We start from the raw sequence: 15,194 nt of genomic DNA on the forward strand, positions 1-15,194 counted from the left end.
TTGCCTTATATTAGTTGTAATGTTGCTGCCTTTTTTTGCCAATTTCCATTTTTTTTTATCATTGCTGTTTGTGTTAATTGTTTGTGCTGCTGCATTGCCTCGTCCCTTAGTTTAGTATCTGAGCTCAGTAGATTTAAGTTAGCTTAAGAGGGGGCAGACTATATAAGAAACTAACTATGATGAATTGGAAGAAAAGCATTGAGAAGCTATAAGGAAATGGTTTGGCCAAAAAAGTTGTGTACGGTGGAGAAAAACTATTTTTGAAAGAGGATGTGAACAGAATACAGAAAGCAGGTTTAGATAGGACTTTTTGGGAATAATGATGAACTTAGGGAGATCTCTATGCAAAATACTGCAGTAAAACAAACCTTGTCCTTTCCTTTCGTATTATCCCTCTATGTGTTTATGTACCCTTGTGTATTTGTCTTTTTCCTGTCTTTATGTGTTTAGCTAATAAGATTTATGTTGTAGAATTTTTCAAATACTATGTTATTTTCTTTGTAAATATGTTCAGACATTATTTATTGTGTTTTGTTTTAATGCTCATGTGTGAAGTTGATGTTTCAAGAGTTATTCTGATCTTTTATGTATGTACTTATGTCATAATTTTTGTAACACTGATGTATTTGTTGTTTCGATTATTTTGTAAAGCCTGTATTACTGCAAATGTTATCTGTACTATTATGTTCTTTAATGATATATTTTGTACCTTTGTTATTGTATTCTTATGTTATAAAATTGTAATTGACACCAGTTCATCAAATTAAGTAACTTGTAAATTACATTTCACTGCACACATTTCTGTTGGTCATAGTATATGGACAATATGTGAGAAGTAGGGACTGATAGTGTTTGCACGTGTGTTAATAATTCAGTAAGGGACTGGATAACAGCATTGTTGGTTCTAAGGACATTTCAAAAACAATTTTTGTGAGTGGACAAGTGGTGGTCTATGGACTTGCTGTATTCTCTGCAAGCCTCTTAAATGGTGATTGTGCACCTGCATAGTTGCAACAGATGGCTGCTGGCCGTCTCTACAAGGACTGCAGTGGGTCTGCACCTCTGGTGGCCCACCAATACCGTAATCTCTACCAGGACTACAGTGGGTTTGCTCTGTTGTGGCCCATTAACTGTCTGCATGTCAAGAGTCAGCACTGTCTGTCCGTTGGAAGGTCAACACTACTTCTTCAAGACTGCTTAGAAATCCACTACTTCCAAGTGCATTTTCTTTTACTACTCAGACTTTGAGAAAAAAACTGCAATTTTACTTTGATGAATGATCAGGACTGTCTTTATGGACTGTGAGAAAATTTTAGTTTCTGACCAACATTGTATCGATAAGTGTGTGCATTTCATTTCTTTGTCATTGTAATTATGAAAAAAAATTTCAAATCTGTACTGGCCACTGCCCAAAACAATTTGTAAATTTTTTGTGGGGAGCATGGGGGCTATGTAAGTAGGCTGTTTAGGTTTTTTTATTGGTAACACCGCCGCCACGTAGCGCTCTGTATAAAAATCACTGGCTGTGCCATGCGCAGTCTGTGTTTAGTTTGCATTGTTGTCTGCCATTGTAGTGTTGAGCAGCGGCAGCTGGATGCTAACAGCGCGTAGCGTTGCGCAGTTGGAGGTGAGCCGCCAGCAGTGGTGGACGTGGGTAGAGAAATGGCGGAGTTTTGAAATTTGTAAGAATTGGTGTCACGAACTGATATATATATATATATATATATATATATATATATATATATATATATATATATATATATATATAATGACTATTAAGGTAAATACATTGTTTGTTCTCTATTAAAATCTTTCATTTGCTAACTATGCCTATCAGTAGTTAGTGCCTTCCGTAGTTTGAATCTTTTATTTAGCTGGCAGTAGTGGCGCTCGTTGTATTGCAGTAGTTCGAGTAATCAAGATTTTTGTGAGGTAAGTGATATGTGAAACGTATAGGTTATTGTTAGTCAGGGCCATTCTTTCGTAGGGATTTTTGAAAGTCAGATTGCGTTGCGCTAAAAAATATTGTGTTTCAGTTTAAGCACAGTCTTGTAATAATTTTTCTAACGGGACGTTTCAATATTTACACTTCGGGCAGGCTACTGAAGAAGCTGTTTAAAATAATTTTTCAGAGAACGTGTTTCTCTACCTACCACAGAATTTGAACCTGTATTTTCGCCAACATATCGGCGATAGACTGAAGGTCCCACTAACTATAAATGCATGAAGGAACCATTTACTTAAAATTACACTAATTTTTTCTTAAACTGTTCAGCAACTGTATTATATGAGTTAGGCAGTCGGTAAAAGGAACCAATTATTAGCTTATTCTGGTTGTGAAGTATGAATCCCATGAACTATCTGCTTCAATGTCACTGGCAGATCATTTACTTCGGATAGCAGTGAACACTACACCACTAACTTTATTTAACCTGTCACTTCTGAAAGTGGTTACATCATCTGTATAAATTTTGGATAATGTTTTCTCTGTTGTAGCCATCTTTTTGTACCTATGACAATTTGAGCTTCAGTGCTTTCTGTTAGCTCTTCGAGCCTTTGTTCTTTTCCAACAAAACTGCAGCAGCTTACAACTACAATATCCTATATTGCAAAGTCTACTTGTGTTTTACCTGCACACTGCCTTTCTGTAGTTTCCTTAGACCATCTAACCTAAAAACTGTAAGTCCCCTCCATACAGCCCCTGCTACCTGTGTAGCCGCTTTCTATGTGTAGGTGATAACTGATGTATTAAGCAGAATCCGAAAACCCACCACCATCGGCGAATCTGCAGCCTACAAGGACGCAGACCTTTCTGCGCTTCTAAATTCTGACCCTCCTTTCGGATTAGCGCCAAAGGACCACTGTCCGTTCTGTTGACGATGTTAAAGATAGTGAATTACACCTTCATCAAGCAAGAGATGCAAACAGGAGGCAGCGCCATTACATGTATAATGATGGCGCTCCCAACAAACAGGATTCCGACCCTCTGTAAATGCCCAGACATTGCAGGGCAAGGGGCTTCTACTGGAACAGGGTGAGGGCCTGCATCTGACTCAGAGGTATTCGCAGCCACAGGTACCACCTGAAACCAGCTTATCGAAACAACTGTGAAAGCCCTCCTGTCTGTCACACCTTCGAACGATTTCTCATTCAACCACAGGTGAGGGGTCATTCCCAGTACGGTCATTACCCTAGGCAGACACAGCAGTGCAGCGATCGGAGTCATGTGACACGTGCTGGACTTTCTCAAATTCCCACGTTCTTTCCCCCACAGTGAGGCCCATCCACAACAGCCTCCAGCTGTCTTGCCGAATCCAACACTTCTGGAGCTGTGAAAGAAGGGTCACGAACTCAGCTCATGTCGGAACAAAGGAATCACAACCCCTATTCATAAGAAAGATGTTTATTAGAACACTAGACTGTGGCTAGTAAGCACTCAGGCACGCAAGAAATAAAAAAAAAAAATAATCTAGTAACCACACAGATAACCAAGAATAAGTCGTTCCTGTTCTAATCCTATAAAATTTTATAACAAATCCATATTGTACTCGTTTTATCTCCGGCAGGAGCACAATGTGCTCTCACACTCACAAGGTTAAGAAAGGAAGAGAAACATATACAGGGTGTCCCAGCTATCTTGTCCACCCAAAATATCTCTGGAACAATAACAGCTACTGGAAAACGACTTTCACCGGTATCAATGTAGGGCTGGGGCCCATGAATGTAGATATTTGGAAATATTCTAAAACGAACGCGTATGTGTTTTTTAACACAAACTTATGTTTTTTTAATGGACCTCCTATATTTTTCCTTCAGCAATCGATAGCATGACAAAACACATACACAATGGCGTTGATTGCATCGCAATATTCCCATTACATCCCGAGATATTGAGACGCGAAGCTGATGCTTGAAACACCCGACATGCGCTGATAGCGCACGTCCTGAGGCTCAGGCGTGAACGGCATGCTGCCCGTAATCGCGATGGTTCGAAACGAATAATACGGTCTGCTGCCATCCTCTTGATAAGTATGGAGGTGTGATTACGCATGTCAATCACATCGCGATTACGGGCAGCATGGGGTTCACGCCTGAACCTCGGGACGTGAGCTAGCAGCGCATGTCGGGTGTTTCAAGCGTCAACTTCGCGTCTTAATATCTCGGGATGTAATGGGAATATTCCGATACAATCAACGCCATTGTGTATGTGCTTTGTCATGCTATGGATTGCTGAAGAACAAATATAGGACGTCCATTTAAAAAACGAAAGTTTGTGTTAAAAAACACAGATGCTTTCGTTTTAGAGTGTTTCCAAATATGTACATTCATGGGCCCCAGCCCTACATTGATACCGGTGAAAGTAGTTTTCCAATAGCTGTTATTGTTCCAGAGACATTTTGGGTGGACAAGATAGCTGGGACACCCTGATATAGTTTTACATTCCTTCCTGAAGATTTTGAATCATGGAATACTGTCATCGGGACACTAATGGAGGGACAAAGATGTTCCGTCACAATACCATGACATGATTTCTCCTGTTCAGGTTACTGTAAACATGTGCTACAATGTTTACTTTTAAATTCTTGGCGACCAAGTTTGCCATTTCTTGTACAGGTTGCATGTGTTGTGGACAATCCCATCTTCTTTGAGAGCAGCTGTGCTTATGGGGCTGAGCACATATGTTCCTAGTTTGATGAACGCTCAGGCGTCGTATTCATCTCGACTTATCTGATAAATCACCAGGTCTTCATCCCACAGAAAAAGCGTGTAGTATTTGGAACCTCTGATGATTGGTAGCAGACGACAACCTCACAGTTTAGTAGCTCCCGAGATTTAATGATCGATAACTGAGTTCTGCTGTATATGGCATAACTGAACAGTCTTCTGGTGTCCTTTCGTCGTCAAAACTAGGTCATGATTGGATGCGTATTAGTCGTCATTAGCTTGATGTTTGTAGGGTGATTATTTTTTTGGCAGCTCTACGCACTATAAAGAAATAGAAGGAGGATGACGTGGTATCAGACGAAAGGCTAATGCAAATATTCGGCAGCTTTCGTACTGCAGAAGTAAATGAAATTTACAAATCAATCATACAGCCTAGAAGAGCGCCCTCAAATACATTGAATTCTGTTTTGCAGGTGCACGCGCGCACGCATACTGGAGAGAAGCCGTTCCAGTGCGCCGAATGCGGTAAAGCATTCACCCAGGTGCGCAACTACAAGTACCACGTGTCGGTGCACGCGGGAACGCAAGAGTTCGCCGCGGTGTGCCCAGAGTGCGGCAAGGTGTTCAACAACGGCGGCTACCTCAGCACGCACATGAAGATCCACCGCAACCGGAAAGAGTATGCGTGCGCAGAATGCGGGCGGCGCTTCAACCAGCGCGTCACCTGCAACACGCACATGCGCACACACACAGGGCTGCGACCTCATGTGTGCACTCTGTGTGACAAGGCCTTCACGCGCAAGGCGCTGCTCATCCAGCACGTGCGCACGCACACCGGTGAGAAGCCCTTCACCTGCGAGGTACGTTTCCGAGGAACTGGTTTACTTCCACTTTCTTTCTACTTTGGGCAGCTAATACTTTTCTGCGCCTTTTCGAAACAGACCAGCTCGTATAGGGCAACGTGCAGTGAGCTAGTTCGTGTCAGGCAGTTGTCGGCCGCGGTGGTCTCGCGGTTCTAGGCACTCAGTCCGGAACCGCGCGACTGCTACGGTCGCAGGTTCGAATCCTGCCTCGGGCATGGATGTGTGTGATGTCCTTAGGTTAGTTAGGTTTAAGTAGTTCTAAGTTCTAGGGGACTGATGACCACAGATGTTAAGTCCCATAGTGCTCAGATCCATTTGAACCATTTTTTGTGTGTGTGTTTGTCAGGCAGTTTCCCAGGCTTGTTGAGGCAAATGCTGGGCTGGCGCCAAGATTCCATATCAGAGAATATGATACACAAGGAGTTATGAGACGATAACTCACAACACAAAATTTACGCGATACGCAAACAGATGGCTCTCAGACATTCTCCCTCTCATGTTACCTTTCCGACTGTGGCTTCAGCAACGACACCTGGTCACAAAGTTAAATACTAAAAAGACAATCATGTATGTAGATACTGAACTAGGAGTGGAAAATATGAATATCTATCTTCATCCTTCATGGAATTACCCTTTAGCCTGTAATATTCCTGTCTCATTATAGCACCTAGAAATTACTGATGTCAATACATTTCATAATTATGCTTCTCGTTTTTATACCAATTTCGTTGATGTATTCTGCTTTCTCTCTCATATACACTAGTGACCATTAAAATTGCTACACCAAGAAGAAATGCAGATGATAAACGAATATTCATAAGACAAATATATTATTCTAGAACTGACACGTGATTACATTTTCGCGCAATTTGGGTGCATAGATCCTGAGAAATCAGTACCCAGAACAACCACCTCTAGCCGTAATAACTGCCTAGATACGCCTGGGCATTGAGTCAGAGCTTGAATGGCGTGTACAGGTACAGTTACCTATGCAGCATCAACAGGATACCACAGTTCATCAAGAGTGGTGACTGGCGTATTGTAACGAGCCAGTTGCTCGGTCACCATTAACTTGGTTCAATTGGTGAGAAATCTGGAGAATGTGCTGGTCAGGGCAGCAGTCTAACATTTTCCGTATCCAGAAAGGCCCGTACAGGACCTGTAACATGCGGTCGTGCATTATCCTGCTGAAATGTAGGGTTTCGCAGGGATCGAATGAAGCGTAGAGCCACGGGTCGTAACACATCTGAAATGTAACGTACACTGTTCAAAGTACCGTCAATGCGAACAAGAGGTGATCGAGACACGTAACCAATGGCACCCCATACCATCACGCCGGGTGATACGCCAGTATGGCGATGACGAATACACGCTTACAATCTGCGTTCACCGCGATGTAGACAAACACGGATGCGACCATCATGACGCTGTAAACAGAACCTGGATTCACCGAAAAAATGTTTTGCCATTGGTGCACCCAGGTTCGTCGTTGAGTATACCATCGCAGGCGCTCCTGTTTGTGATGCAGCGTCAAGGGTAACCGCAGCCATGGTCTCCGAGTGATAGTCCATGCTGCTGCAAACATCGTCAAACTATTCATGCAGGTGGTTGTTGTCTTACAAACGTCCCTATCGGTTGACTCAGGGATCGAGACGTGGGTGCACGATCCGTTACAGCCATGCTGAAAAGATGCCTGTCACCTCGACTGCTAGTGATACGAGGACATTGGGATCCAGCACAGCGTTCCGTATTACCCTTCTGAACCCACTGATTCCATATTCTGCTAACAGTCATTGGATCTCGACCAACGCGAGCAACAATGTCGCGGTACGATAAACCGCAATCGCGATAGGGTACAATCCGACCTTTATCAAAGTAGGAAACGTGATGGTACGCATTTCTCCTCCTTACACGAGGCAGTCCAACAACGTTTCAGCAGGAAATGCCTGTCAACAGCTGTTTGTGTATGAAAAATCGGTTGGAAACTGTCCTCATATCAGCACGTTCTAGGTGTCGCCATCGGCGCCAGCCTTGTGTGAATGCTCTGAAAAGGTAATCAATTGCATATCACAGCATCTTTTTCCTCTCGGTGAAATTTCTCGTCTGTAGCACGTCATCTTCGTGGTGTAGCTATTTTAATGGCCAGTAGTGTATCTTATGAGCACTTCCACAGTATCGTTGCCATTCCATTTGGTATTCTCATGAAATTTGATAGTATCTGATAGACACTAGCGATGTATGAGAGAAAGATTATGTCACTTTCATTACGCTACACACCGTTCCCTGACGAATACTCAAATACAGTAAACCGCTTCTCCAAAGCAAAACTGCTCACCATTTGTTGTGAGTTTGACAAAGCAGTTTGCTAGCCTCTCTCAGAAGACGTAAGCATTAGTAACAAGTGTTTCACTAAATCAAAAGTTCAGTGAGTCTTTTTCTATTCCAAAAACCGATTCACGTTTAATTGGAACTAAGTTTATGGTTACGTGCAACTGTTCATTAATTGCAGCTTGAACATGTTGTTCAGTGCAGTAGTTAAAGTGACGGATGAATGGCATAAACATTTTCAAGTTTTGAAGTCCCTGACTCGAAGTTGGAAAGTTTTCCAATTCACAGTGGCTATTAACAGACGTATTTGTGATGAGCTTCGGCAACTTTCACTCTTATAAATCAGACCTCAGTACGAACTTCACACTTGTCCGTTATTAGTCTCAACTAACCACTTTGAAGCTATATTTACGCCTAATACTGCTGCAGCGTGATGAATCGCAGTACGCTACGCAGTCAGTGGATAAAATGGCATATCTGCCTTCTTCCCTTTAAAAATCGCTTTCCTTCGGTTTAGTTGCACTTCAGTCTTTACAATCTGAATATTCCTCGGGTTCCTCTAATACGTTTTTCAAGACTTGTGATACTTTGGTCAAAATATTCACCAAGTAGTTGGAGAACTTTTCCCATAGTACAAAGTCCAATTGCTCTTAGAGACTCTGCTAGCCTCTGAGCGTATCATATCATACATATCTTAAATCTACTTGTTTAGCTGCTTAAAGACAAGCTTCACACGTTAAATCTTCCTGTAGTCTGTTTATTGATGTAGCAACTAGTATCAGGCACATATCAGTTGTCAAGGTACGTGCAACTAGCCTGGTCGTTTTACAGCAGGCAAATACTAGTCGTAGCCAGGCACGAACTTCAGTTCATTTACTGTAATGTCCTCTCAGTCCTCATTTCTGATTAGAGCTACTGCTGTATATATGGCAGTACATCTACATCTACATCCGTACTCCGCAAGCCACCTGACGGTGTGTGGCGGAGGGTACCCTGAGTACCTCTATCGGTTCTCCCTTCTATTCCAGTCTCGTATTGTACGTGGAAAGAAGGATTGTCGGTATGCTTCTGTGTGGGCTCTAATCTCTCTGATTTTATCCTCATGGTCTCTTCGCGAGATATACGTAGGAGGGAGCAATATACTGCTTGACTCTTCGGTGAAGGTATGTTCTCGAAACTTTAACAAAAGCCCGTACCGAGCTACTGAGCGTCTCTCCTGCAGAGTCTTCCACTGGAGTTTATCTATCATCTCCGTAACGCTTTCGCAATTACTAAATGATCCTGTAACGAAGCGCGCTGCTCTCCGTTGGATCTTCTCTATCTCTTCTATCAACCCTACCTGGTGCGGATCCCACACTGCTGAGCAGTATTCAAGCATTGGGCGAACAAGCGTACTGTAACCTACTTCCTTTGTTGTCGGATTGCATTTCCTTAGGATTCTTCCAATGAATCTCAGTCTGGCATCTGCTTTACCGACGATCAAGTTTATATGATCATTCCATTTTAAATCACTCCTAATGCGTACTCCCAGATAATTTATGGAATTAACTGCTTCCAGTTGCTGACCTGCTATTTTGTAGCTAAATGATAAGGGACCTATCTTTCTATGTATTCGCATCACATTACACTTCGCTACATTGAGATTCAATTGCCATTCCGTGCACCATGCGTCAATTCGCTGCAGATCCTCCTGCATTTCAGTACAATTTTCCATTGTTGCAACCTTTCGATACACCACAGCATCATCTGCAAAAAGCCTCAGTGAACTTCCGATGTCATCCACCAGGTCATTTATGTATATTGTGAATAGCAACGGTCCTATGACACTCCCCTGCGGCACACCTGAAATCACTCTTACTTCGGAAGACTTCTCTCCATTGAGAATGACGTGCTGCGTTCTGTTATCTAGGAACTCCTCAATCCAATCACACAATTGATCTGATAGTCCGTATGCTCTTACTTTGTTCATTAAACGACTGTGGGGAACTGTGTCAAACGCCTTGCGGAAGTCAAGAAACACGGCATCTACCTGTGAACCCGTGTCTAAGGCCCTCTGAGTCTCGTGGACGAATAGCGCGAGCTGGGTTTCACACGATCGTCTTTTTCGAAACCCATGCTGATTCCTACAGAGTAGATTTCTATTCTCCAGAAAAGACATTATACTCGAACATAATACGTGTTCCAAAATTCTACAACTGATCGACGTTAGAGATATAGGTCTATAGTTCTGCACATCTGTTCGACGTCCCTTCTTGAGAACGGGGATGACCTGTGCCCTTTTCCAATCCTTTGGAACGCTTCGCTCTTCTAGAGACCTACGGTACACCGCTGCAAGAAGGGGGGCAAGTTCCTTCGCGTACTCTGTGTAAAATCGAACTGGTATCCCATCAGGACCAGCGGCCTTTCCTCTTTTGAGCGATTTTAATTGTTTCTCTATCCCTCTGTCGTCTACTTCGATATCTACCATTTTGTCAACTGTGCGACAATCTAGAGAAGGAAGCACAGTGCAGTCTTCCTCTGTGAAACAGCTTTGGAAGAAGACATTTAGTAATTCGGCCTTTAGTCTGTCATCCTCTGTTTCAGTACCATTTTGGTCACAGAGTGTCTGGACATTTTGTTTTGATCCACCTACCGCTTTGACATAGGACCAAAATTTCTTAGGATTTTCTGCCAAGTCAGTACATAGAACTTTACTTTCGAATTCATTGAAAGCCTCTCGCATAGCCCTCCTCACACAACATTTCGCTTCGCGTAATTTTTGTTTGTCTGCAAGGCTTTGGCTATGTTTATGTTTGCTGTGAAGTTCCCTTTGCTTCCGCAGCAGTTTTCTAACTCGGTTGTTGTACCACGGTGGCTCTTTTCCATCTCTTACGATCTTGCTTGGCACATACTCATCTAACGCATATTGTACCATGGTTTTGAACTTCGTCCACTGATGCTCAACACTATCTGTACTTGAGACAAAACTTGTGTGTTGAGCCATCAAGTACTCTGAAATCTGCTTTTTGTCACTTTTGCTAAACAGAAAAATCTTCCTACCTTTTTTAATATTTCTATTTACGGCTGAAATATTCGATGCAATAACCGCTGTATGATCGCTGATTCCCTGTTCTGCATTAACTGATTCAAATAGTTCGGGTCTGTTTGTCACCAGAAGCGTGTAAGAATGCATTTAATTCTTTTAAGTCTCAGAAATCGACTGAGGTTCTTAAGGTGATAGCAGATTGACTAATTGTGAAATAATTCCAAAAAACATTGACGAATTTGGGGCACAATTAGCACTTCCGTATCTCAAACTTGTGCCCTCTATAGATATCGTTCCTTTGTTTGCAAAAAGTATTGAACCGCTCTACTTCGACGTGTGACACATTTTTGCATCCCTTGCATTTTTATGAACTTGTTCCTGCAGTTTAGAACTACCTGAACTCGATGAACGATGTCATATGCCACCACGATTGCTACAGAAATCTTATTCCGTGTCCCCACGACGATTTCAGATTAAAAAAAGAAACAATCAACTCTCCGTGTATAATTTTGATACCATGGTCATAGGCCATGTCTCTGACGTAATACACATGTGTTTACATTTAAAATGTAAAGTAGCTTCGATGGCGTAAGCGTAGGAAAGTTACACTATGTTGCCACAAAAACTTCTAGCTCTTTCACTCCGTTTCAGTACCTGAGCTACATCGTTTTCTTTCTTTACTTTCAACTGTATCTTTAAGTCATAGGACACGCAGATTCATTGTCTTTGTTGTTGTGGTACAGAGTTATTCATTATACACTATACTGCAAGGACTACAAATGATACCTCAAATGGATAAGGAAACAGGGAAAAAAATAAACGTCCTAAAGCATCTTCTGTTTTTGTCCAATTATTACGTAAAATTACTGCGTTACATCTTTAGACGCTAATTCATTTAATTAATAACAGTAAAATTGATTTATTCACGTATTGCCACAAGGAGTCATCGATGCTCGCCACACACAAATCGATGTAAAATATACTTACTTACTTGCTATGGTGGTTTAGCTGTCGAAATACATGATTGAGGAAGTAAATACTCTGTGACTGACTCAGAATTATATTTTCCACCTACACAGAAGCTGTAAAGCTCTTACAAGGGAAGCACTCAGTCATGGAAGACACTTCACTTTGGCATGACTGAAGCAATAAATTAGGTGTAATAAATGCTGTTGTAGTACGATCCGCTTCTAATACGTTTTTCAGTAGCAGAAATCTTAGGAGCCCACTGCAAACAATATTAGAACATCGATATTCGACCAACGACGCTGCCGTAACCAGATAATGAGGCAAACCAGAAATCTCCCGTACTGCTATCGAATCTAAGCTTTCTCCTGTTCTTCTACCAAACTCCTGTATTGCTACAGCGAATCGTATTTCTTCGGAAAGGATCAGTGGTAAAAATATTAGTCAATGTCGGGCATTTGCAGTGAGGCATGATCAAAGTATAGTAAAGGATCATAATATACAGGGTGGTCCATTGATAGTGACCAATCCAAATATGTCACGAAATAAGCATCAAACGAAAAAACTACAAAGAATGGAACTTGTTTAGCTTGAAGGGAGAAACCAGATGGTGCTATGGTTCGCCCGCTAGATGGCGCTGCCATAGGTTAAACGGATATCAACTGCGTTTTTTTTTTTTTTTTAATAGGAACACCCATTTTTTATTACATAATCGTGTAGTACGTAAAGAAATATGAATGTTTTAGTTGGACCACTTTTACGCTTTGTGATAGGTGGCACTGTAATAGTCACAAACGTATACGTACGTGGTATCACGTAACATTCCGAACGTGCGAACGGTATTTCCTTCGTGATACATTACCCGTGTTAAAAATGGATCGTTTACCAATTGCGGAAAAGGTCGATACCGTGTTGATGTATGGCTATTGTGTTCAAAATGCCCAACGGATGTGTGCTATGTATGCTGCTCGGTATCCTGAACGACATCATCCAAGTGTACGGACCGTCCGCCGGATAGTTACGTTATTTAAGGAAACAGGAAGCGTTCAGACACATGTTAAACGCCAACCACGACCTACAACAAATGATGATTCCCAAGTAGGTGTTTTAGCTGCTACCGCGGCTAATCCGCACATCAGTAGCAGACAAACTGCGCGAGAATCGGGAATCTCAAAAACGTCGGTGTTGACAATGCTACATCAACATCGATTGCATCCGTACCATATTTTTATGCACCAGGATTGGCATGGCGACGACTTTAAATGTCGTGTACAGTTCTGCCATTGGGCACAAGAGAAATTACGAGACGATGACAGATTTTTTGCACGCGTTCTATTTAGCGACGAAGCGTCATTCACCAACAGTGGTAACGTAAACCGGCATAATATGCATTATTGGGCAACGGAAAACGCACGATGTCTGCGACAACTGGAACATCAGCGACCTGGGCGGGTTAATGTATGGTGCGGCATTATGGGAGGAAGGATAATTGGCTCCATTTTATCTATGGCAATCGAAATGGTGCAATGTAAGCTGATTTCCTACGTAATGTTCTATCGATGTTACTACAAGATGTTTCACTGCATGATAGAATGGCGATGTACTTCCAACATGATGGATGTCAGGCACATAGCTCGCATGCGGTTGAAGCGGTATTGAATAGCATATTTCATGATAGATGGATTGGTCGTCGAAGCAGCATACCATGACCTGCACGTTCACCGGATCTGACGTCCCCGGATTTCTTTCTGTGGGGAAAGTTGAAGTATATTTGCTATCGTGATCCACCGACAAAGCCTGACAACATGCGTGAGCGCATTGTCAATGCATGTGCGAACATTACGGAAGGCTAACTACTGTCTGTTGAGAGGAATGTCGTTACACGTATCGCCAAATGCACTGAGGTTGACGGACATCATTTTGAGCATTTACTGCATAAATGTGGTATTTACAGGTAATCACGCTGTCACAGCATGCGTTCTCAGAAATGATAAGTTTGCAAAGGAACATGTATCATTGGACAACCGAAATAAAATGTTCAGACGTACCTACGTTCTGTGTATTAATTTAAAAAACCTACCTGTTACCAACTGTTCGCCTAAAATTTGAGCCATGTGTTTGTGACTATTACAGCGCCATCTGTCACAAAGCGAAAAAATTGGTCCAACTAAAACATTCATATTTCGTTTCGTACTGCACGAATATGTAATAATATATGGGGGTTCCTATTTTTAAAAAACACAGTTGATATCCGTTTGACATATGGCAGCACCATCTAGCGGGCCAACCATAGCGCCATCTGGTTTCTCCCTTCAAGCTAGACAAGTTTCGTTCTTTGTAGTTTTTTCGTTTGATGCTTATTTCGTGGGAGATTTGGCCCGCGTCACGATCAATGGACCACCCTGTATAGTACGACATTTGCACCACATTGGTTACCACTATTACCACTGTTTCTTACTGGAGAAACCTGGTTCCTTATATTGATACAAGTGTTGGTGAAAATACAGAAGATAAGAAACCAAAACCACGTGTCTGAAATGAAGTACAGGAAAACCTGCAGTGTGCCACTTCAGCCTGTCGTACTAGCCTCTCGGCTAGGCGGCTTGCACCCTCTTCTCATATTTAGCAGTATCGTCATACTTGGGACTTATACCTTTGAGAAGGTCATCATACTACAGCAACATTTGTTAGATCTAAGCAGTCGTGTGGAAGGCGACCCAAGTCGGTAACCTGTTAAGTGTAGGACTCCAGTGTGATGGAGTTTGGTGCACGAGCTGAGAGCTGTTTGTTATTGTCGGCGCAGGTGTGCGGGAAGCGGTTCGCGGACCGCAGCAATATGATGCTCCACCTACGCCTGCACTCGGGCATCAGGCCGTACAGCTGCTGCCAGTGCGGCAAGGCGTTCACCAAGAAGCACCACCTGGAGGCGCACATGTCCTGCCACACGGGGCTGCGGCCGCACGCCTGCGACCGCTGCGGCGCGCGCTTCAGCCAGCCCGGCAACATGCGCACGCACCGCAAGAAGTGCACCGCGCCGGGTCCGCCCCGCGGGGGCGGGGGCGGCGTCGAGGGCGACGCCGGCGGAGGAAGCGGCGGGCCCACGGCGAGAGCGGCGGCCGCCGGCGTCATCATGCGCGTGTCCGGAGAGCTGGTGCAGCGCGGGTTGCAACGCCCCGACGATGCTGCTGCCGCCAGCGACTGAAACGTCACGACCGCCATATGTCCAACAGCTCCATGACCAACCTACATAACTTACCATGAGAATGCTCCACCAGTTTGTTACAACCTTTCCCTATCCACATGACTTGCCGCAAGGCACTATACCGATATAATGTCCAAAAGTAAGA

At 43.1% G+C, this 15,194-nt stretch overlaps 1 protein-coding gene across 1 annotated transcript in view; it reads left to right on the forward strand.

The window, feature by feature from the left end:
• LOC126282317 (zinc finger protein interacting with ribonucleoprotein K-like) overlaps nt 1–15,194 on the forward strand; it is a 147,448-nt gene that overhangs the window by 70,751 nt on the left and 61,503 nt on the right. The window contains exons 5-6 of the mRNA XM_049981974.1: nt 5,139–5,525; nt 14,651–14,918. Of these exons, the coding sequence (XP_049837931.1) occupies nt 5,139–5,525; nt 14,651–14,918 (655 nt within the window). The remainder of the gene's footprint in view (nt 1–5,138; nt 5,526–14,650; nt 14,919–15,194) is intronic.

The sequence above is a fragment of the Schistocerca gregaria genome, chromosome 7 (assembly GCF_023897955.1).
Source record: "Schistocerca gregaria isolate iqSchGreg1 chromosome 7, iqSchGreg1.2, whole genome shotgun sequence".
Taxonomy (NCBI): Eukaryota; Metazoa; Arthropoda; class Insecta; order Orthoptera; family Acrididae; genus Schistocerca; species Schistocerca gregaria.